Source organism: Globicephala melas, chromosome 6, assembly GCF_963455315.2.
Source record: "Globicephala melas chromosome 6, mGloMel1.2, whole genome shotgun sequence".
Taxonomy (NCBI): Eukaryota; Metazoa; Chordata; class Mammalia; order Artiodactyla; family Delphinidae; genus Globicephala; species Globicephala melas.
In genome coordinates this window covers 36,897,416-36,922,076 of record NC_083319.1, presented here as the reverse complement: position 1 = coordinate 36,922,076, position 24,661 = coordinate 36,897,416, and the positions used below count along the sequence as shown (strand labels likewise).

The 24,661-nt window shown below is 42.6% G+C and overlaps 1 protein-coding gene and 1 long non-coding RNA gene across 2 annotated transcripts in view; one reads left to right on the top strand and one right to left on the bottom strand.

Moving 5' to 3' along the window:
* LOC138842711 (uncharacterized) overlaps nucleotides 1-24,661 on the top strand; it is a 69,203-nt gene that overhangs the window by 18,540 nt on the left and 26,002 nt on the right. The gene's annotated exons all lie outside the window — the stretch shown is intronic.
* OR2S2 (olfactory receptor family 2 subfamily S member 2) lies at nucleotides 12,853-13,888 on the bottom strand. The gene is given in 2 exon segments (XM_030884146.1): nucleotides 12,853-13,263; nucleotides 13,265-13,888. Coding segments are annotated over 2 exon segments (1,035 nt in total).

Below are 24,661 nucleotides of genomic sequence, written 5' to 3'. Positions count from 1 at the left end.
CTGCATCAGCAGGCGGACTCTCAACCACTGCGCCACCAGGGAAGCTCTATCGTTGGTCTTTTAATTTCTGCTAATTTTCCGGACAAATGTTTGAGAATTGCTGGTTTAGAGCACTTCTTAAATGAGACGAACTTTTCTTTTGTGACGCCTAGCATCAAGGTTTTGGTTAAAAAGAATTTTAAATTTTATTCTATATTGTAAAGAATTTTACAATGAAATGTAATGACTTACAACACGTTAGCTGTTTTTAAATTCCAACAGTGGATTTTCCAGCTGCTTCCAACAAAACTGATCTTTTCTGTGCATACTCAAGGCAACACTCAAGAATTTCAAATTAGCTTTAGCAAAATCAAATATTTATATTGAAAAAGAAAACATTTGAACTTAGAACTCGTTAAGATAAAAAAGTTAACAAGCTGAAGATGCCTTGTTAGTTAATGCCACTAATGGCAACATCTAGGTCAGATAAGTTATAGTGATTTAAAACAGCATTCTCACTAGCTTTGTGTAACCATATTTGTAATTATTGCCATAAGTGATTTAAAAGGTCCCGTCGTCTCTTTAGTCTACATTTCCACAAAAAGCTCTTGAAAGAACAAATTCTGCTCAGTTGTTTTTTCCTTTGCTTAAAAAAAAAAAAAAAAGAAAGTGCCAGGAATCCCACCCCACCCTGCTGCTGGGTAACAGTCAATCATTTATTATTTCTGGATCAAACACAAGCATTCATGTCTAGGAAAACATTTTGCAATGAATGGGATCTTGGTCTCTACTAAAAACAAAAAATGGCTAAAAAGAGACTTCAATTTATTTTCAAATTCTATGGCTAAATTCTTATAATTCCTAACTGGTGAAAATATTGGCAAGCTACTAGATTTTACTTAGGATCAGGTTTATTTCTTTGGTGCCTGCCCAGAGGAGCTATTGAGAGCTACTTGTGGCTAGCTTTTAAGAGACCAAATGGACCTCGAAGGGAATGAATATTGACACTAATGTACAATGCACAAGGAGAAGCAGAAGAAAGAATTGAATACTTTTATTTTTTGAATAACTAAGTATAACCAACTTTCACTTCAAAGTTTTAATATTTGGCAAACCAAAAAGGTTACTTCTCAAAATGACCAAACATAACTGAACCCTTTCTTTGCATTTTGATATTAAGCTGGGAGTTATATAGCTTATCAAAATTCTTATCTAATCAACTAATTCAGACTCACCAAATACAATCACTGTCAATCCAGACATACTCAGTGGTCTTCCTTTCCTTAAGCCTAATCAGACCTAAAGCTAATTAATCCCCCCAAAATAATCAGTTCCCCTCAAAGTGATCAAATCCCTTCCCCCAAGCATTCCCGATCATCTAGTCAACCACTAGCCATGATCTAGCAATCATCCATTAAATAAATGTCATTGTGGCAGGGACTGATAATCTTTCAATATCCATTTTTCATTTCCCCTTTCACTAATAGAAACCTCTAAATTTTAACTAAGCATCCTGCTTCCTGGCTAGACACTATATTTCCCACCATCCTTTGCATCTGGGCGTGTCCACGTGACTAAATCTGGCCAATGGGATTGAGTGGAAATGATGTTTTCAATTTCCAGGTCATGTCCTTGAGAACTGTCCATGCCTTCTCTGTCCCCCTTTCTTTCGGCTGGAATGTTTTAATTAAAGTGGTAAACCAGCTTTGATCAGTTGGATGATCAAACCAGCTTTGATCAGTTGGATGATAAACCAGTTTTGATCAGTTGGATCTGGCCAATGGGATTGAGTGGAAATGATGTTTTCAATTTCCAGGTCATGTCCTTGAGAACTGTCCACGCCTTCTCTGTCCCCCTTTCTTTCGGCTGGAATGTTTGAATTAAAGTGGTAAACCAGCTTTGATCAGTTGGATGAGGACAACAACATAGGGGAGAGTGGAGCAAAAAGAAAGAGGTGGGTCCCTGGATCACCTTGTAGAGCAGCATGACAGAAGTGCCAGTGAAATCTCATGGTCATCCAGTCCGGATGCATGTAGGCCAAGGGCTGTTTCCTTACACCTACAGTCATGATGCAGTGTCCTCCTGTCCCACAGGTCAGATCTCAAGGTGTGGCCAACCACAGAGGGGTTTTGAAGGGCTCAGTACTTTCCAAGTCCTTGTCACTCAGGTGCTGAAGCCTGTGATTAATGAGCAGAAAAAGAACTTGGCCCCCAAGTAGCCCTCTTGCAGTCTAGGAAGGTGAAGTCACCCAAGACTTCTGGTGAGAAGTCTTTCTGTTCCCTTAGAGGTGAGCATTTGTGAGAGACCAATGAGATACTTTAGAGTTATGGACTATTAAAACTAAATCTGGGTAGAGTAGAAGCCTTTAGCAAGACCTGTAGGTCATAACTATAGACATTTAACATCTGTGGATGAGTCAAAATGTTATCAATTCTCAATATTTTCAAATGGATGGTGAACCAGCTTCAGACACCTCTTTGTGGTTCCTGCCGCCTCCTTGTATGCCCTTGAGTTTGGTGAAATTGGTTTAATTATATCATTAGGCCCAGCTGCCTCTTGAGACTTGGGATTTTCTGCCAGAACATTCAGTTGTGCACTTTGAGGACTGTTTACAAGAGTTGGTGAAGTCGAACAGTGAAGTGTTTCATTAGAGGGGGAGTCAATTCCACTCCAAAGTCGTCTTTATGCTCTTACACTAGGAACATTATTAGAGAATCAGAGGGTACTCAGAGACATTTAGTTAGAGCACAGTATATGGAGAAGACAAACTTTGCGTAGATTGTCTCCTTGGACAGAGATGAAGGTGAAGTTTATAAAAACAAAATCTGCAGGTGATCTTTGTTTTGGGGTAAGTTCATTGGCGCCAAGGAAGGCAGTTTGTGCTTGAAAAGGGCTGACAGAGTTATGAGGAAAGGCAATTCTTAGTTGTATGTGGGTTTTTCTGAGAAGCCTTATGATTTCCGCTATAGTACTACGTTCGTCGTGTGTCCCTCTCTGTATCATAGCAGCCAGTGTCCTTCCATTGGTACCTGCATGATTTTTCTCGCTGGAATTTCTTTGGGGAATTAATAATATGGGAATTTCATGATGGTGCTTTTGGACCCAAATTGAAACATAAACATATACATGTATGTCATGGCTGTTGATCCCTAGCTTACAGAAGGGGGCATGAAGCGAGCATACTGCCTTTGTTATAGGACTGTGTGGATCATCTGGCTGTGTGTTTGATGTAGTACAACACGTGGTGAGATCTTAGGCAGCCTAGATAATAGGATAGGGAATTGTGATAACTATTATCAATACATTTCATCTTCTCTGAGAAACACAAAGTGAAGCTTTACTGTCATACTTGCTGGGAACATGTCCCAAAAGATGAAAGACATTTTAATTTTCTGAATCCAGTCAAAGAACCTGATTCCACATCCAAACATATTACTTATTATTTTAGATGTACACGACAAACCAGTATCCATAATCCAAATCACAATTATGCTGCCCAGGTCCATCTCTGATGAACCTGAATGAGAATTAAAGGTGAAGAGTGTGTTGATCACTTGATGAAGAAATTCATAATGCCACATTAGCTAAACTTGATGTGTATTGCCCATAGTTCAAAGTCTTATGATAGCTATTTTATCACGAGCTAGCATTGTCCTGGCAATTGTGCGACCGGCTGGGAAACAGATACATATGGAGATAAAATTTCTAAGAAACTATTTTGTCAACTCTTATTTTTTTCCCAATGTAGCTGAGTAAGTTTCTGTAGACAAGGGGCTTTCTGGGAGTGAGTGGCAGCTCTTACATTAAAAACAATATAATGCAGAATTAGAATTATGGAGGATTTTTTGGTAGAAACTGTTTATTGTTCCACAATATCTGGTCATCTCTTCTTTCAGAATCAAAGAATCCCCAATTTTTAACTAGGTCACATGTTTGCACAGAATTAAGGCTATATTTCTCAGCATCTTCTGCAATTAACTACAGCCACGTGACTAAGGCGAATGGATTACAAATAGAATTGTAGCATGACAGCTTCTAGAAACCTATCTTATAGGACGGCTGGCATATGCCCTGTGCTCCCTGTATTATTCAGGATTCTCCAGAGAAACAGAACCAACGGGAGATATTTATTTGTTTATTATGAGGAATTGGCTCACACAATTATGGAGCCTGGGAAGTCCCACAATCTGCTGTTTGCAGATCCTGCAGACTCAGTCTGAGTCCAAAGCCCTGAGAACCAGGGGAGCTGATGGTGTAAATCCCAGTCTGAGGCACGATGAGATGGGATATCCCACTGAATTCCTCCGCCCTCCACCTTCTGTTCTATTTAGGCCCTCAACATATTGAATGATGCCCACCCTCACTGGGAAGGGCGGTAAACTTTATCAAGTTCACAAATTAAAGTGCCAGTCTCATTGGGAAACGCTCTCACAGACACATCTAGAAACAATGTTTAATCTGAGCATTCCACGGTCAGTCAAGTTGACACATAAATTAACCAGCACCCTCCCCTTCTTCTTTGTCATTCTTTCCATCCTACCACTTGTAATGCGGCATGAGAGCTGGAGCTCTAGCTGCCTTCTTGGACTGTGAGAATAAGGACTACACCATTTTAATAAGAAAGCAGTAAACTAGAAGGAAGTGGAGTCTTTGAGGAACAGAGATTCCACAATATCCCTGGATTACCTACCCTGCAGATGTTTATACAAGACACAGAAATGAGCTGCTATCTTGTGTAAGCATTACTAATGTGAGGCTCTGCTATATTTGATTAAACCTAATCTTCACTGATACAAAACCTTATCTTTATGTTTACTTGATTCTTCATGGGCCTTAGTCAATGGGTCTCTAGCCATTTCCTGTCAGTGGTAAGAGGCCAAACCTTGGTCCTTAGGATAACAAACTCAACATGTTACGAATAGGGACAGGTCCAATGAATCTCAAGGACTTAAATTTTCCAGCTGCTTCAGTTGGTTCTGAAGATAATAGCCACGAGCTCTATGAGGCAATGTGACTACATTTATACTCTTCAGAGAGCATTGCTAATGCAAAACGTATACCTATCCTTTGCTTAAGGATGTCGATTCATTCATGAAAACCTTTCTGCTAAGGGAAAAAAGTCAATAGATGGAAAAAATTTTCTAATGATTTTAATACGAAAAATTAGGATACTGATCCAAGATACCCTAAACAATATTCACAGAAGAATATATTAATTGAACAATGAAAACAAGTTTATGTAATAAACAGCAGTTAGAAAGTAAATAAATAGAGTTTATATGTAAAATGTAATATAATGAAGTTTACAGTACTTTCCAAGGGAGGAAGAAGGACTTGATAGTGGGTGGGGCTGGGGGAGAAGGGATTCTTTGGAAAGTGGAGTCTTCTTTCTGCCCTATTTTCTTCAACAATATTTCAGCATTTTCGGGGTTCGTGGTAATCTTGCATTCAAACTGCACTATAAATAAAATCATATCACAGAAAATATTTCTAGGGCAAAATAAAAATAAATACACGAATGCTTCAAAACATGTAAAAAATAGTGCATGTGCACAGCCCACTGAAGAGTCGCAGGAGGTACTGCCTCTTCATTTGTCTCGCCTGGCAATACATTTGGGCTCATCCCTATGTGGCAAACAGCTCTTGTTTGTTCCATATGATATTCTCCAGCTAGAAACTGCTGTGCTGAGTAGTAAGTTGGTGAGTGTGTCTTTGCCTGAAACCAAAAGTCAAAATATTCTTGTAGTATATGTCATTGGGTGAAAACATTGTTATTCTGAAAAAAAAAATTTTTTTAAAAATTAAAGGAGTCGGGCTTCCCTGGTAGCGCAGTGGTTGAGAGTCTGCCTGCCGATGCAGGGGACGCGGATTTGTGCCCCAGTCCGGGAGGATCCCACATGCCGCGGAGTGGCTGGGCCCGTGAGCCATGGCCGCTGAGCCTGCACGTCCAAGAGCCTGTGCTCCGAAACAGGAGAGGCCACAACAGTGAGAGGCCCGTGTACCGCAAAAAAAAAAATTAAAGGAGTCACTGTCTGAAAAGTAGAATAACCTTCAAAGCCATACTGGCAGCAAGTCATTACTGACTGGTCATTATGTGGGGTATGTGTATGGCTGGAGAGGAGGGGTCAGGAAGAGGCAGCAACTCGAATCTCTTTACAGGGGTCTTACACTTGGTAACAGTGAGCTAAGTCCTTAAGAGGTGTGGTAAGAACGCCAAACTGCAGGCAAAACTGCCACATCTAGCCTTTTTGCCAGGGCCCTGGGCCTAAAATCGTTCCTGTGTTTTCTTTCAGCCAGACTTGAGGGATGCAGGGTGTGTGTTCCCCTGTCTGGGAGAAAGAACGGGATAGTTCACCTGTACCTGTTCGCTCGCCTCCCCATTTTCCTGAAATCTCTTGAACGCCGGCTGGGTCTGTGCTCGCTCTTTTCCGGCTCTGAGCCCCAGCGTAAACCTCGGTAAGTGCTGCTGGAGCCAAAAGGCATGGGCTGTGGAGTCAGACGAAGTTGGATTCAAATCCTGGCATTTCCTTCTCTGAACACTTTTAAGTCTTTCTTATTCACCTCCTCCCTCTTTTCCCCCAGACCTTCCTCTGACCTTGCTTTTTCCTCAAGTTGCATTGTATCAAGTTTTTTCTTCTCTAACTTCACTGTTACATGTGTTCAATCTGCCGTCTTATCAGAAAGAGTTTTTGTGCTGGACTCGACTCTCCTGGAGTGCTCTTGGCATGTTTTTGTTCCTCTGGCGGTTCACTCGCATCAGGAGACTTGTTTCTCTAGGTTCTGTTTACTCCTCTGTCTGGCTGCTGGGTGCTCTGCTGCTGGCGCTCTTTAGGCAGCCGCATCCTGGGAGTGGGCCAGGCACTGTAGTCTGCCCGTGTGTGTTAGGGTGTGAGACACTGGCCGCTTGTGAGTCCTTTAATAGGCCCCAAGCTGCCAAGGCGAGTAAAACTTGCATAATTCTCTACTCTGGGCCAGAGAGACAGACCCCTGGGCTCCTCCAGCGAACCTGACATGGAAGCAACAGCCCTGCCCCTCTGTGGTCCAGAAATCGCCCAAGCAGACTCTCTTAGATACCACAGCGTTTCCTCTCCTTCTTGCCCCAACATGTGATGCTTGTCTCCAGGATCTCCTTGTACAGAGGAGTAAAATTCCTGCACCACTTCCATCTTTTAGGACTCTCACATAGCCTCGGCATTGCCCACGGCTCTGAGTCTCAGCAGCTGCCTGTTCTAGGAAAGTAGAGTAGCTGGATTGGGGTTGGGTTGTGACGCATTATGGATTCTACAGAGCAAACTGCTGTCTTCCCAGAATCCTCAGAGGATTCTCTAGTAGAATCTTTTAGGATTTAATTTTTTTTTATTTTAATCTTTGATTCCTCTGGAATTTATCTTGGTGTTTGGGGAGGGGTCTTATGGAACTGAGACCCAGAATAATGAGCCCGATTCCGAGAATGTGGAAAGAAGCAGGACGTTGGAACCAACTAATGTAAGAAGCAGCTGCTGCTGCTCAAAGGCATTGTGGGGCCACAAAGTCGGGAGTAGGGAGCAAAGCAGAAGGAGCAAGTCCCTTTTTCCTTTTCCAGCCTTCCACTCTCCCTCTAGCGCCCCCTATGGGCAGCACCTATAGGGAGCCAGCTGGCAAAGCAGAAATGTGGTTTGGAATCCCAGCCCAGCAACATAAAACTGAATAGTATAGAAGGATAGCTTTGGAGCTGAGAGACAATAGCTTAATAATTAGCACATTGACTTTATCACATATTACATGACCATATATATTTGGGTCTATTTCTAGACTCTATTCTTTTCCAGTGATCTATTTATTTCTCCACTAGTACCAAACTGAAAAGAAAAATTACTTTTACATACATTTTGATTTCTAGTAGGACTAATTTCCCCTTGTTGGTTTTTTTCCAAATACTTCTGGCTGTTCTGACATGTTTTTCTATATGTATTATATATAATGTATAATTTATTTCTGTGTGAATTAGAGTTAGCTTGTTAGTGACTGGGATTGCATTGAATTTCTGTATTAATTTCGGGAACTTGAGAAGTTTACACTAGCAAGATTTCTTATCTGAGTTATATTTTTCAATTTATTCAATATTCCTTTGAATTCTTTCAATAGAGTATTATGCTTTTCTTCATGTAAGTATTGTGGATTCTTAACTTTATTCTTAGGTATTCCCCCCCTCCAATTCATTGCTAATATAGATGAATTCTTTTTCCCCCATAATATTTCCTCCTGCATACTGTTTGTATGAAAAACTTGATTTTTGCTTGTTAATTTCATAACCAACTTCTTCATTGAATTCTTTTTTTTTTTTTTTTTTTGCAGCACGCGGGCCTCTCACTGTTGTGGCCTCTCCCATTGCGGAGCACAGGCTCCGGACGCGCAGGCCCAGTGGCCATGGCTCACGGGCCCAGCCACTCTGTGGCATGTGGGATCTTCCCGGACCGGGGCACGAACCCGCGTCCCCTGCATTGGCAGGCGGACTCTCAACCACTGCGCCACCAGGGAAGCCCTCTCCTATTTTTTAAAAAAATTAATTTATTTACATTTAAAAATTTTTTGGCTGCTTTGGGTCTTCGTTGCTGTGCACAGGTTTTCTCTAGTTGCGATGAGCGGGGGTTACTCTTTCTTGGGGTGCGTGGACTTCTCATTACGGTGGCTTCTGTTGTTGCAGAGCACAGGCTCAAGGTGCACAGGCTTCAGTAGTTGTGGCTCGTGGGCTGTAGAGCGCAGGCTCAGCAGTTGTGGCGCACCAGCTTAGTTGCTCTGCGGCACATGGGATCTTCCCGAACCAGGGCTCAAACCCGTGTCCCCTGCACTGGCAGGCGGATTCTCAACCACTGCGCCACCAGGGAAGTCCTGAATTCTCCTATTTTAGAAAAATTGCTTTTCAATCGATTTTCCTGTTTCATCGAGGTATAAAATTATTAGTATATAAGTTATCAATAATAATAAAATTATTTCCCACTTTCTTCTATTTTCACTCTATATTTCTTTCTGTTCTCTAATTCAATGGTTGGTATTTCCAGAACAGTGTTAAAGTGTAATGGGTTTGATCTACTGATTCATCATTAAGCATGTTGCAGACTTTTAAAATTAGAGACATTTTAATTTTGTTAAAGAACACACCTGTTCCTATTTTATTAGAAGTTTTATAAAACTCAGAATTAAATTTGTTAAACTTTAAAAAATAACTTCAGGGGAACTATTGAAATGGTTATTTTTTCCTCCTTTGACCTGTGAATGTGATGAATTATCCCAGTAGGTATCCTTAAATTTTTCCACCTTTACATTTTAAAAGTAAATCCACTTGGACATTGGTTTATCCACTTGGACATTATTTTAATGTATTGCTGAATTCTATTATATATGTATAATACCTATAATATATGTATATACACAGACACATACATTTGTGAGATGGGTCTCTGGTTTTCTCAGTTGTACTTTCTTTGTCATGTTTTTCATGTTTCAGTATCATTGTTATGCTGGCTTGGTTAAAGGAATCTGGAAGATATCTTTCTCACTGTATGCTCTGAAATAATTTAAACAGTATTAAAACCTTTTATTTAATAGCATTCACCTGTGAAACTCCCTGGGCCTAGAACATGTTCAGGTGGTCAATCTTTGACAATTTCTCAATTTCTACTTAGATAGTTGGTGTTTTAAGATTGTCTAAATCTTAAATGGTTAATTGGGTAATTTATATTTTCTTAGAATATAATTTTTCCCCAGATTCTCGCATTTATTTCTGAGAGTAGAGCAAAAATATGCTTTTACAGTGTTTAATTTTCTTGGCTACAGTGGCATGCATCATAATTGAGTTGGGTGGTCCATCCGGATTGGGGGACCCCTGGGGGGTGGAGATGAAGGGCAGGCTGAACAGGTGGAACCCGCCTCCCTCCACTGTCTCTCACTTCCATTCTGCCCCCAGCCCTGCCCTGGTTCCGCCAAAGCAGATCCACTTTATATTTGAAGTTTCAGCGTAAAGATTTCATTGGGGATTTGGTCACTAAAATAAAAGCCTGAAAAAGCACAGATCCAGAACTGTAAAGTTGAAATAATACATTTGTTTGAATAAGTATAATAATGTGATAGTATTCCTGTCCCCCCAAAGAATTTATCCATTCTAGTCATTTTCATTTGGGGGATTTTAGGAATGAGTTCCTATATTGTATGATATCATATCAGTACTTTTTCAGAAAGACTGATGACCTAAGTCAGTGAAAAATTTCCTCAGTTTGGTTGTCTCTTCTTGTTCCTGTTAATGCATCTTGTTCTTTTTGAAAGCGTCGGCTAGAAGAAAGGTGACTGACATTGAAAGGCAAGAAATGTGAAGTTGGAGTAGGGTTAGACATTGTTGCTAGAGAAAACAATTTATGTGATTTCTAATTTAATAATTACATCAGGATCATGTAGTTTGTAATATAAAAGGATACAACTGCCATTAGAGGAAAAGAAAGTAGAGGACAGCCTACTAAGAAGGTAGACTTGTTCTCGGTGTTTCTCAACGTCAGTCTGATCTCAGTTACCCTGGGGAAATAGAGTTAGCTTAGCAGTGTTATTATTCCCAAGGTATTTTCAGAAATATCACATCCTTTCAATTGCCGGAATAAACGAGATGATGCTGTAGACACAGTTTGGTACCTCCAGTTGGGTAATGTTGGGTGATTTTGGCACAGGAGGAAGAGCTGGGGCTGTTTGGGCTGGAGGGGAATATCCTCGGGAAGAACTATCTTCATATGTCAGAGGGAAAGGGATTAGGTGCATTTCATGTGGAGACACAAAGCTGAATTAGGATGGGAAGGTAGAGGCTACAGGAGGATATATTTTCGTATAATTAAAGGAAGAATTTGCTAGTAGGGCTGAATGAAACAGCTAGAATCTGGAAGGATTGAATTCTTCGTCACTGGAAGTGTCCAAGCAGATGCTGGATGACTGGCGTCAGGGATATTGGAGAGGAACTCCATGCATCCTGTAGCTCTGGTTGAACAAGAAGACCTCTGAAGCCTCATCTAAGGATGATGTCGCACGGCTCCACAAGTGTCTGAAGTTTGCCTAAATGGCCACTAGATGTCACTCTTGTATGTTTGCAATAGCAAGATTTTTTCTTTTTAATAGGTTTATTATTTATTTATTTATTTATGGCTGCATTGGGTCTTCATTGCTGCTCTTCATTGCTGCATTGGGTCTTCAAAGCTGCGGACTTTCTCTAGTTGCGGCAAGCTGGGGTTACTCTTTGTTGCAGTGTGCGGGCTTCTCATTGCAGTGGCTTCTCTTGTTGCAAGCGTAGGCTCTAGGCGCACTGGCTTCAGTAGTTGTGGCATGCGGGCTCAGTAGTTGTGGCTCGCAGGCTCTGGAGCACAGGCTCAGTAGTTGTGGTGCATGGTCTTAGTTGCTCCATGGCATGTGGGATCTTCCCGGACCAGGGCTTGAACCCGTGTCCCCTGCATTGGCAGGCAGATTCTTAACCACTGCACCACCAGGGAAGTCCTTTTTTTTTTTTTTTTTTTTGCTGTTGCAAAGTAGAAATCAGAAACATGACTGATTAACATAAGACAGTGAAATTTTATTAACAAAATGTGCATCCCTGTCTTATACAATTCATTTTTAATAAATATAAGAAAACGTAAATATCACTTGAAGCAAAAGTTTCCAAGATCTACTATATTCTCAAAATTGGATTCCTTTTCTAAATTCTTTTAGTTTTCCAGTATTCTCAGAATTTAATATAACTTGCCATAAAACCGCTTCTATTCATCCACTGCCATCTCAAATGTCTCATCCATCTTTTGTATCTATTGTTCTAGATAGGAACTATATCTTGCTCTCTTCCACATGGCACATTAGCACTGTGCAGCACTCATAATAATACTTCTAGCAATATCTTACATTTCTATGTTGCTTACTATTTACAGAGGACTTATTTATAGTGTCTTATCTAATCCACATAAAATAAAGTGGTTACGTTTTTAAAATATGAAGAAATAAGCTGAGAGATGTTAAGCAACCTGCCCAAGGTCATAAGTAAGAAAATGCTTCCCAGTTTTATTGTGCTAAACTATGGAGGCTCAGGAAATGCTACAGACTTTATGTCTCTTGGACATTTGCAGTGTACATTAGTATATTAAAGGCTCTGAGAATTCCTGGCAACTTTAACCCCCCACCCCAAAGTCTTCAAACATATTTAGCCACTATCTATTTCTTTCTTTATCTATCTACCTGTCATCTATTTTTTTTTTCAGAATGTGAGTTATTATGTAACAGAATACTAACTTTTCTATTGGGAATTGCTGTTAAGTGATAAATGTCAAATTCAAACCCTCTACTCCTTCTTCAATTTAATTTGATTGACTAGCAGTGTTTCAAAATGTGCAGTGCATCAAGAAAAATACAGCCTCAATTTTCTCATAGATAAAAAAGAAATTTATTTAATCAAAATAGGTTATTCTCACCCAGAGTCTTCCAATGTGGCAAATTTTGTCTCTTCTGAGCATTTCAGGCAAACTCAATCTAATATACAGCAGTCCAAGATGAAAATGTCCACTTCCTCCTTGTTCCTCTGACTCTCCCTGTGATTCCAACAGGGGTGGCAAAGCTGCTGTGAGAGCCATCTTATGTCTCTGAACTAACTCTGCAGTTTAGGCACAACACGGGCCATTAGGCTTGCTCTAATGGTCCCTGTCTCCTTGGTTTTAACATGTTTTCAGAATGTCTTCATCATTCAATTAGAGGATTTATTGTCTGACATCTGTTGAATGTCAGACATGTAGCCAAAACTCAGGAAATACACTCTGAAAAGTTAAACATTCCCTGAAAATGGACTTAAGGGCAAGAGATCATTCCAGTTAAGTTGACTTGGCTTTAGAATGGCAGCTGTAATGATTGAAGTCCTTTCTGCCATGGGGGTGAGAACCACAGAAGACTCCTCCTACAACACTGACTGAAGGATTTCTGACTCACCAGTTTCCTCACAGCGGCCTTCACATCCTTGTTCCTCAGGCTGTAGATGATGGGGTTGAGCATGGGGGTTACCACCCCATAGAAGAGGGAGATGAGCTTGTCTGAAAGATCCTCTTTGTCTACCCCCAGGAGGGGGTCCTTAGACATGGGCTTCCCATACATGAAAAATAAGGTCCCATAGAATATTATCACCACAGTGAGGTGGGCAGAGCAGGTGGAGAAGGCCTTTTTCCTCCCCTCAGCTGAGGGGATCCTCAGGATGGTAGCAATGATGAAGACATAAGAGGCAGAGATGAACAGAACTGGGACGCCCCAGGAAGATCACATTGGTCACCCCTATACCGATCACATTGATGGAGATGTCGGCACAGGCCAACTTCAGGACAGCCAAGATCTCACAGGTGAAGTGGTTGATGATGTTGTCCCCACAGAGGGCCAACTGAATTGCCAAGGATGTGTGTACCAGAGAAGCAACACCACCAATAGCCCAGAAGCTGGCAGCCATGGGCACATAGGCAGCCTTGCTCATGACCCCAGGGTATCTAAGGGGGTTGCATATGGCCACGTAGCGATCAAACGCCATCATGCTCAGGAGCACACACTCTGTCCCTGCCATGGCAAAGGAGAGGAACATCTGCACGGCACAGGTGGAGAAAGAGATGGTTTCCTGGGGGGCCAGGAAGCCATCCAGGACCAGAGAGACTGAGGAGGTTGTGTAGCAGATGTCCAGGAAGGAGAGGTTCCTCAGGAAGAAGTACATGGGCTTGTGTAGGCGGGAGTCCAGGATGGTCACCAGGATGAGGACCTCGTTGCCCAGCAGGGTCACCAGGTACATGAGCAGGATGAGCACAAAGAATGTTTCCTCCAGCCTTGGGTGGGCTGAGAGGCCCAGGAGAATGAACCCCACCAGGGGGGAGGTCTGATTAGCTTTTTCCATGTGACGTCCCCTCTGTCATCAGCAAATTACAAAAGTAGCATATCAGGCTTTCTTGAAAAGAGTCCCAGGCATCTGGTATGCGGTCATTCCTGCTGTGTAATAGGAGAGCATATGTGTGTTAGAGAAAAACAACTGAAAGAGACAGCAGGGTGTCCTCAGCTCTTACATGAGAGAAGGTCAGAGTTGGAGCAGAGCTTACAACGGGCCAGCATTGGGCGAGGGCCTCAAGTAGTCTAGGTGTGTGAGGGGTGTTTCCGAAGTTGCTACATCCTCTCATTGTCCATAAAAGCAACTGAGACCTCGAGAGGGAAGTGACCTGTCTGAGCCTTCTAAGTTGGTGACAGAGACAGGATTTGACCCCAGCGGACCTGATCCCCAGTGAAGGAGAGATTTTCCTCCGCATTACGACTAGTGGCTGGAAAATCCTATGAATGATTTCTCTTTAATGTAAATGTATAGACATTTCATTTAATCTGAGTTTTCTTAGATTCTCAGGGAGGAAAATCCCCAAGCTGATCCAATTCTTAGAACAAGTAAATTTTAAAGCCTCTTTAAATTTTGACTACAAAACTTGTATAAAATGTCAATCCACTTCCAGACAGAGACAAGCCCAGGTAAAGACTCAACCACACGGAGGATGACTTCTCCAGTCTGCCTACCATAAATGACACAAACTTGACGTTGTCAGCATTGGAATCTGCCTAGTTTAATACAGATTGATAGCAATATATGGGGAGCTTCCTATATGGGGAGGAACTTTATGAAGTCAACACAAGGATTGATTGGAGTGATTGAACACACACTCTGGGCTGACAACTGTGCAGCTTACTAACCAGTTAACTCAGTGATCAATAACCATATAGACTACACGTACCAGATAGTAGGCTGTACAGCATTAATTTCTAAACTCATCTCCCTGGAATATTGGTGAACTTCTTAGCCAGAGGTAACTAAGAAATGTTTTTCCTTTGTCCTTTTATGCTATATTTTATTCTTGTGTAATATTCTGGCTTTCTGACCCCATCCTTGGGTTCCGTACAAGCAACTAGCTTATAGGGAGACCTATATGCCTTTGTGTAGAGGATTTCTAGTCTCTTAGTTGCAATAGCTCAGACTCTAAATTCAGAATCCTCATTGATAATATTTCTCTAGCTCCTTTTTTTTTTTTTTAAAGAAGATGTTGGGGGTAGGGGTTTATTAATTTATTTATTTATTTTTGCCGTGTTGCGCCTTCGTTTCTGTGCAAGGGCTTTCTCTAGTTGTGGCAAGCGGGGGCCACTCTTCATTGCGGTGAGCGGGCCTCTCACTATCGCGGCCTCTCTTGTTGCGGAGCACAGGCTCCAGACACGCAGGCTCAGTAGTTGTGGCTCACGGGCCTAGTTGCTCAGCGGCATGTGGGATCCTCCCAGACCAGGGCTCGAACCCGTGTCCCCTGCATTAGCAGGCAGGTTCTCAACCACTGCGCCACCAGGGAAGCCCTCTAGCTCCTTCTTAATTGCAGCGGGTGTGTGTGTAGGAGTGGGGGCGTGGTGGAAGATGAGTGGTAAACATTAAGGAGCATCTACTCTGTGCCACACTCTTTGAAACACCCCAAGAAGAAGATACTGTCATTCAAGGTTTATAGATGAAGTAACCAAAGCTCAGAGGAGTGGAAGATTTTCTCTCTGGGGTTGAATGACAGATTGGGGTTGAATGATTTTCACTCTGGGGTTGGATTGCAGGCTCCAATTCTGAGTTCTTTCCACCAAATAGTTGCCTTGATGTCTTAGTGCACAGATTTTTGAAAGCTCCTGTCTCTCCAATACCAGCTCTATATATTCTCTGATCCCTCTCTTTGTTCAGCATGCCTTTGCTTCACTCATGGTGGAAGAGTTTATGTCAGATATGTTGTCAGGCGGTTCAGCTCCTGCCCTGAATTGAATCCAGTGTTTCTCAACCTCAGCACTATTGACATTTGGGGCTGGATAATTCTTTGTTGTGAGGGGCTGTCCTGTGCATTGTAGGATGTTTAGCAGTAGCATCCCTGGCCTCCACCCACCAGTTGCTAGTAGCACCTACTCCCTGAGTTGTAACAGCTAAAAATGTCTCCAGACATTGCTAAATGTTTCTGGGAGGAGAGGGGTGTGCAGAGTTGCACCGGCAGAGAGCCATTGACCTAATCCAGGAGACGCTCCCCCATTATGCAATCACAGGTTTCATTGTATTTCCTGTGCAAGCCTATTACCCTCCCCCCGAGTCCCTCAGCACATGAGGATGTTTCTGTTTGCTCGAGGCAGGTCCAACTCTGTGTGCCCCGCCATGAACTTCTGCCCCAACGTATCCCACATTCCTCCCAGTGTTTCTCCCAGCTCTTCCAGGAAATGAAAAGTAAACATTATGGTCAGTGTCACAAACAAAATTTGATAGTGACAAGGACATGCTGTGCTGGCAGAAGCCAAGGAAAGTGGCTTCTGTTAGAGAAGCCGTCGTGTCCACTCCCAGCAGACAAATCTGTGCACACAGAAAGTCCTGCCCATGAACAATGCGGTGTGGGCGTGAGTGATACACAGGATTTGACCTTCGTGAGAGCTGCATCCATGGAAATCTTAGTGCCTGTCACATGGGAGATGCTGAATAAAAGTTGATTCAATCGGGGTGAACTGAACAGCTAGGAAGACCTTGCACACCGAGACTGGAGCTGTGGGACCCGCCCCTGCCCATGACATGGGTATTCTCTGTGGCTTGAGCAAGTCCCTTCTCCTCCTGAGGTCTCAGTTTCCCCATGTGCATCCTGAGAAGGCTGAATCAGGTGCTTCCCTGGGCATCCCAACTCTGTTGTGGACTATCCCATGCTGGGAGCAGTCTTTGGTAAAGGTGGCTGCCCACTCCTTTGGGGGTGTGTGTGTGTGTGTGTGTGTGTGTGTGTGTGTGTGTGTGTGTGTGTGTGTGTGTGTGTGTGTGTGTGTGTGTGTGTGTGTGTGTGTGTGTGTGTGTGTGTGTGTGTGTGTAGGGGAGATAAAGTAGGGCTGTGTCAGGCTTTGGAGGGGACTCAGGATGGAAGAAAAGAAAGAGCTCTGACTCATACAGCCCAGTGAGAGGAGGGAGAGGAGGCCAGCCGGGAGAGCAGGGAGAGGAATGGAAGCTTTCACCTTTGTGGGGCTGTACGTGCAGGTGTGGCTCCTTGGCTTGTCCCGAGGACCTGACCTGGCTAGTGGTCCCACCTCTACCTGTCTCTGGAGCCAGCAGGTAGCTGAGGAGTGGAGGTAGCTCAGTGTAGTCAAAAAGCCCCTTACATGTTCATACAGCCTTTCTGAGGAGCTGTTTGCCTAGAAAAAGTAAAAACCTGAAAAACCTGCATACCCATCACCTTAGCAATTCCACCTCTGGGAAATAATTCTACAGAATCAATGAGAGTAGAGGGCCAATGTCTCACAGTAAAGGCTTTTACATAGCAATATTTGCAAGTGAAAATAGGAAACAAAATAACTGTCCATCAAGAAATGCCTAAGTAGGGCTTCCCCGGTGGCGCAGTGGTTGAGAGTCCGCCTGCCGATGCAGGGGACACGGGTTTGTGCCCCGGTCTGGGAAGATCCCACATGCCGCGGAGCGGCTGGGCCCGTGAGCCATGGCCGCTGAGCCTGCGCGTCCGGAGCCCGTGCTCCGCAACGGGAGAGGCCACAACAGTGAGAGGCCCGCGTACTGCAAAAAAAAAAAAAAAGAAATGCCTAAGTAAATTATGCCACTTCATATAATGGAACATAACTTTTATATATATATATATATATGTATATATATATATTTAATATATAATTAAAGTTATATTTGTGATTTTTTACACCAGAATATTATTCCACTATAATGGTAAATGAAAAGGGAGAATACAAAATTTTACACACTGTTATGATCTCAATTAGGTAAATGATATGTGTGGATTAAAGTTACTGGAAGGAAATTATAGCAAAATCAGTAGGGGAGGGATTCCTCTTTGTACCTCTTCAGTATTACCCCATTAATATTAATACAATGGGCACAAGTTACTTGGTATTCAGGGGGAAAAAATCTTAGCAATTATGAAAGGAAAGTGAGAAAAACAGAAAGAACTAGCCATAGACTGGAAACCGGTTGGACCAGGCTTGGGTCTGCTGACCCTCTGACCCTGAGGAAGACCATTCTTCTGAGAAATCTCTGCAGGAGGGGGATGACAGGAATCCTATGGGCCTCCCTCCCTGGGTTCCTGTGAGGAGGGAGCAGCAAGGGCAGGGCAGGGGCTTGGAAAGTGGTGAGCCCTGGAGAGCAGGATGGACTGCCTAGCACTGCCTCTCAGCTGCTCCTCCCTGCTCCAGCATCAGCTGCGGGACGGTTTCTCAGAGCAGAGGCAGGGGAGTGGAAAGTACATCTTTGGGAAATGCTCTGCAGAAGGCATGGCCAACCACCTCTGTCCCTGTCACAGCCCAGCTCTCCCCACCTGTGTCCTGCTTGTGGCCGCCTCTCTGAGTCTCCTGATCCCAGACACAATTCTCAACTCCTCACTGCACCCCAGGACCAGACCCTAGATGCCAGGGAAAGACCCAGACACTCCCCTGCCTGACTTCCTTTACCTCTGAGACCCTCTTTCTTCTTTTTCCCCCTGAATCCTTGTGGGAACTTTAGGCTCTGGTGGGTGTTTCTCTCACGTCCTTCCTCCCAGCTGTGTTGGCTGAGCCCTGGGTATTTCAGTTACAGACTCTTCCCGTACAGGACCTGTCATCCTTGTCTGAGGCTGAGGAATCCCAAGGGTCCATTTTCCCCAGCAGTGAAGGGAGTCCTGAAGCTGTAGCCGTGGACTCCTACAAGGACACTGCTAGTCCCAGAAGCAATTTAAACTTTGGAATGTCGAGTGTGCACAGGGTGCTGGGGCTCAGCATACCTGGGGACTCCAGCGTACTCAGGGGCTCCACATCCCCGCCGTCCGTTGCAGTTAGAGGCAGTGACTGGGATATGGCCAACTGGAGATGGAGAGGCGGGCACAGCAGATGCCAGCTTCCTCCTGAGCCTTCCCCAGGGTCTCAGAGAAGCCAGTGCTCGCTTTAGGGGCCAAGCACCTTGTCCGCAAGGTGAAGGCCTAGACACCCAAGATGGGGAGGCAGACAGATATCTAACAGTAGCAGCGACTGCAGAATTAACTACATTCATTGAGCTCCCCCATGTGCCCGTCACTGTGACAAACTTACACACATTATGTAAATACAGTAAAATCCAGCAATGCACGTATGTTAAGTATCTACTTCCAGTCTTCCCTGGGAGGTTGTATTTATTATCGCCCTATTTTTTTATTTGAGGGAACAGACTTTAAAAAGTTAAGCGATTTACCAAAGACCACATCTTGTGAACAGCAGAGCTGGGATTTCAATCTCAGTACATCTAATTCTCTTTATGATTATTGATATCACCATCATCATCATCATCATCATCATTATCATCACTGTTATTTAGTAGGTATTACTTGTACTTGGAACAAAATTTATAAGGTATAGGAGGTATAATAAAATTAAGCCTCTGTCTCCAGTCACCCAATTCTTCTCCCTCGAGGCAAACAATATTAGCAATTTCTTGTATGCTTTTTCTTCAGTGGTGTTCTATGCATATTGTTAAGTAAGAAAGGCAAGATAGTAAGACATTGTGTATTTGTGCTAAATTTGTCTCCAAAATAAAGTTAGCACAAATACATACTGTCTTGCTTTTCCTCACTTAGCATATACCTTGGAGATATATACCTTGAAGAAAACATATGTAGTACTGCTTCATTCTTTTAAATGTCTGCATATATTCCATTGTAAATATAGATAATCATTTAATTAACCAGTCTGATATTGAAGGACATTTACATTTTTCAGTCCTTTCCAGTCTTATGCTATTACAATCAGTGCTACAACAAACATCCTTGCATATTTATAATTTAGCACATGTGGTAAAAATATATGTTTTATGTACATTTGTAATTTTTATGGATATTGCCAAATTTACAAGGTCTTATCAGTATATGAGAATGTCTGTTTTCTCATACGCTGTCAACATAATATGTTGGTCTTGAGACTTTTTGGTCTTTGCCAAACTGATAGTTGAGAAGTGACATCTCATTGCAGTATTTAAAACTTTTGGTATTTAAAATAATTAAAAAATGTGAAATATAGCACATATATGTAAATGCATATGAAAGTATATAAAACACATATTTTAAATTTAAAGAATAATAAAGCAATTGCCACCTAATTTAAGGAGTAGAACATTGCCACATTGCCAGCACCTTGAAATCTTCCTGGGTATTCCTTCCCACTCCCAGCCCTCTCTCTCTCTCTCTCCTCCCAGAGATAATCACACTCCTTGCTTTTGTTATAATCATTTCCTTGCTTTTCTTGAATTTTATCACCCATGGATGCATCTTTAAACAATGTAGTTTAGGTTTTCCTCTTTCTGAACTCTAAAAATCAAATCACTTGTAGGTGTTCTTTTTGACTTGTTTCTTCATTCAATATTATGTTTGCGAGATTCATTCATATTTATAAGTGTAGATAAATTCATTACTTTGTATTGCTACATTCCATTCTATGACCGTAGCACAGCTTATTTATACGTTCTATTTTGATGGATAATTGGGTTGCTTCCCAACTGAATGCTGCTATAAATATTTTATACTTTTCTCCTGGTACACATATGTCTTCCCAATTGTCCTAGTTGTGTTTATAGCCCATCCTTTCTCCACCAGTCTACGGTACCATCTCTGTCGTATATCAAGTCTCCCAACATAAATGGATCTGCTTCTGGGATCTCTACTCTTTTCCATTGGTTCGTCTATTCCTGTGTCAATGCTGCACCGCCCTAATAAATATTGCTTTATTGTATGTTTTGATTTCTTGTAGGGTAAACCCCTTTATTCCCCCCTCCAGTACTTCTAATACCTCATGCCTGTTCTTGGTCTTTTGTTCTTTCATATAAATTATTGAACCAGCTTCTTAAATTCTGGGGATTAAAATTTGGGATTACACTGAATATATAGAGATCAATTTGGGGAGAATTAACATCTCTATAATACTGAATTTTCCTACCCATGAATGAGAAGTATTTCTCTCTTTAATATCATTCAAAACATTTTATAATTTATAATTGTATGCATAAAAGTCTTGGAGCTGTTTTACTAGATTTACCCCTGTATGGTGGTATTTATATCTTAATATATAAATATCTATATTTATATTTCTCGATATCTTTAAAAATATTTCATAATCTGCTGCTGGAATATAGAAATGCAATTGGGTTTTTTTTAACATTGATTTTGTCTAGGAACCTTGCTAAACTCTCTTTTAAATACTTATATCTCTAAATTATTTTAGATTTCCTATATAGTAGGTAATAATATCTGTGAATGATGACAGTTTCTTTTTCTTCCTTCAAAAACGTTAAGACTTGCAGTCTTTTTTTCTTGTCCTGCCTCCCTGGCTGGGGCTTCCAGTTCAGTGCTGAAAGTTTTTATCATGAATGAGTGTTGTTTTTTCAAAAGCTTCTTCTGTTTCACTTGGTATAATCATGTGATTTTATTCCTATTTAGCCTGTAAATATGGTAGATGCATTGACTGATCTTTGAATATTGAACCAGCCTTGTATTCCTGGGAGGAGGGGATCCTCCTTACTGCTGGGTGGGGAGTGGGAATTTCAGCTCCCTACTAGGGCTCTGCTGATTCCCTTCTGCCTGGCAGAGGCAGGAGTGCCTAGTACTACTCCCACGACCTCCACTGACACTGTGGGAAGGGGTGGCCTCATTAGCACAGGCACAAGTCCTGACCCTTCTTTAGGCCCCCTCTGATACCACCCAAGTGGGAAGGAGAAGGAGCTTCCCATGTGGTCTCCACTGATACTGTGGGTTGGGGTGGGGACTTGTTACTGCCCAGCAGATACAAACATCTCACCTCCCTATCCAGCCTCCTCTGATACCACATTGACAGGGTAGTGGTTGGGTTGCCTTGTCATAGCCTGGTAAGAATGGAAGTCTAGGCTGTCTGCTCAACCTTTGCTGGTGGGGTAAGGGTGTTTTTTTTTTTTTTTCCTGAGGTGTCTGGCTGGAGTAGAGTGGTTATTGTCAAGACATTGAATTTTTTTTAATTAATTAATTTTTGGCTGTGTTAGGTCTTGGTTGCTGCGCATGGGCTTTCTCTAGTTGCGGCGAGTGGCGAGCAGGGGCTACTCTTTGTTGCGGTGCACGGGCTGTAGGCGCGAGGGCTTCAGTAGTTGTGGTGCATGGGCTCAGTAGTTGTGGTGCACGGGCTTAGTTGCTCTGAGGCATGTGGGATCTTCCCGGACCAGGCCTTGAACCCGTGTCCCCTGCATTGGCAGGCGGATTCTTAACCACTGAGCCACCAGGGAAGTCCCAGGACATGGAGTTTTATCAAACACTTTCTACATCTATTGAGATGATCATTTGGTTTTTCTTCTTTAATTTATTAATGTGGTAAAATTTTAATGTTCACCCTATCCATGCTTTTTTGGGATGAATGCAACTTTCTCACAGTGTATTATCTTCTAAGTATATTACTATATTTGTTTTATTGATTTTTTGTATTTTAGCATTTTGGCATCAATGTTCAGGGGGAGTGCAGGCCTGAAAAGAGTTTATTCCTTCTGTTTTATTTGAAAAAGAGCCTGGAATTTGACCAAGACTAGTTTGCAGTTTTTTGTATCTCAATTGGGAATTATCTACCATGTAAGATAAATATAGGATTGCAGTTGGAGTATGCAGTGGTCAGCAAGAGAGGGTGACTTTGTAAAGATGCTTTTGCTTTGGGCTTTGTAATTGTCAGGACTTTGTAAGTTTCTAGATAGAAAACTTACTCCAACCAGCATAATCCCAATACAAACTTTAATGCTCATACAACTGAGAAGTTCAAGGGTGGATTCAGTCTCAGGCACAGCTGGAATTAGGGACTCACCATGTCATTAGGACTCTCTGTCTCTTCATATGGTTCTTATCTCTACTTGTCTTTTCCTGGCTTCATTTTTAGCAGACTTTCTCACGTGCTAAGGAAGAGGGCTGTCAGCAGCCTAATCCACATTTTTCTATTTGAGTCTCCAGATGAGAACTGAGCCCTGGCCAACACCTTAGACTGCAGCCTTGCAGAGGACTTGCTTGAATTCCTAACTCACAGAAATGGCAGGATTATAAATGTGTATTGTCTGAAGCTACTAAGTGGTGATCTGCTATGCAGCATAGAAAGCTAATACAGGACCCCTTTCTTCTTGCTCCAGTTGAAATATGCTGGGGAATGGTTCTGATTAGTTTGACCTAGGTCATATGCTTTCCCTTAGACTGATTGCTGTGGCCAAGCGTTGGTGTAGTACAATTGGCAGCCCCACTAGAATCACATGATAAGAGTGAGAGGGCAGTTTCCTCCCCAAACAATAGATGCACAGTGAAGATGTAAGTGACCTCTGTGACGGCATCCGTAGGAACTCCAACAATACTGTGATTTACATGTGCTTCTAGCAGAGGTCGTAAATTGCAACCCATAGCCAAAAATGGTTGAGGAACAAATTTTGTTTCGTCCTCATAATACTTATACTGTTGAAGAATTATGGGAAGCACTCAACTCTGCAAACACCAGAGATAAATGTGGAGCCTGCAGCAAAGGGAGCAGCTCTTTGCATTCCCTCCCCACCCCCTTTCTGCATTCCTGCCTGGCAGCAGTTGGCTGGAGCTGAGGAGGAAGAGGCAGTTAGCTCCTGCTTTCCCACCTGGTCCTTCCACCAGGACCTGGTCCTGGTCCTTTCCCACCTGGTCGTGTCCACAGGGGACACGTTCCCCGTCCGGCATCTGAAATGCTCTGATTCCTTAAATGCTCTGATTCCTTAAATGCAGTTTGGGTGATTATGTTCTAGACACGTTGTCTGTGATCATCTGTGATGTTTGATTAGGTCATATTTTGTGATAACCTTCATTAGATACTATACTCTCTTGAAGATTTTAAGGATCATCCTAAATTGAGAGAAATGGTCACCAGTAGTAATCAGGTAGAAATTAATTTGCACGTACGCAGAGCTCTGAAAGACTCCATTTGTCAGTGGTCTGGTTTAAACTCTTTGGTTATCTTCAAAACAAGGGCTGGAGTAGAGACTGGTTTTCTTTGCTTCTGAGAACCTTTGATGAGTGAGCCTTTCTGTTTGCCTCCAAGCCCAGGGCTTGGACCTTTTCCCAACAAATAGGATGGACCTGCTCTAGGGATGGGAAAATGGATGGAGCATGGGTCATCCTAACCTGTTAGAAAGGGGGAAAAAGGCTTTGAATGAGGGTACTTGGAGGATACTCTAGACTGCCCTGAAGTTTACATTCAGGGCTTTTCCTCCCTCCAAAATGAAAACATCTTTTTTTTTTTTTTTTGCGGTACGCGGGCCTCTCACTGTTGTGGCCTCTCCCGCCATGGAGCACAGGCTCCGGATGAGCAGGCCCAGCGGCCATGGCTCACGGGCCCAGCGGCCATGGCTCACGGGCCCAGCCGCTCCGCGGCATGTGGGATCCTCCCGGACCGGGGCATGAACCCGTGTCCCCTGTATCGGCAGGCGGACTCTCAACCACTGCACCACCAGGGAAGCCCGAAACATCTTTTTAAAATATCTTCTGTTAATGCATGACCATTGTAAATATATGATGTACTCAAACTTCTTTATGTATTTTCCCTAGGTGTTTTAAAGTTGTGACTGGTGTGAATTATATACAACCCCCCTACTGTACTTTCTTACTAGTTGTAGTAGTTTTGCACTTGATTAAACTTT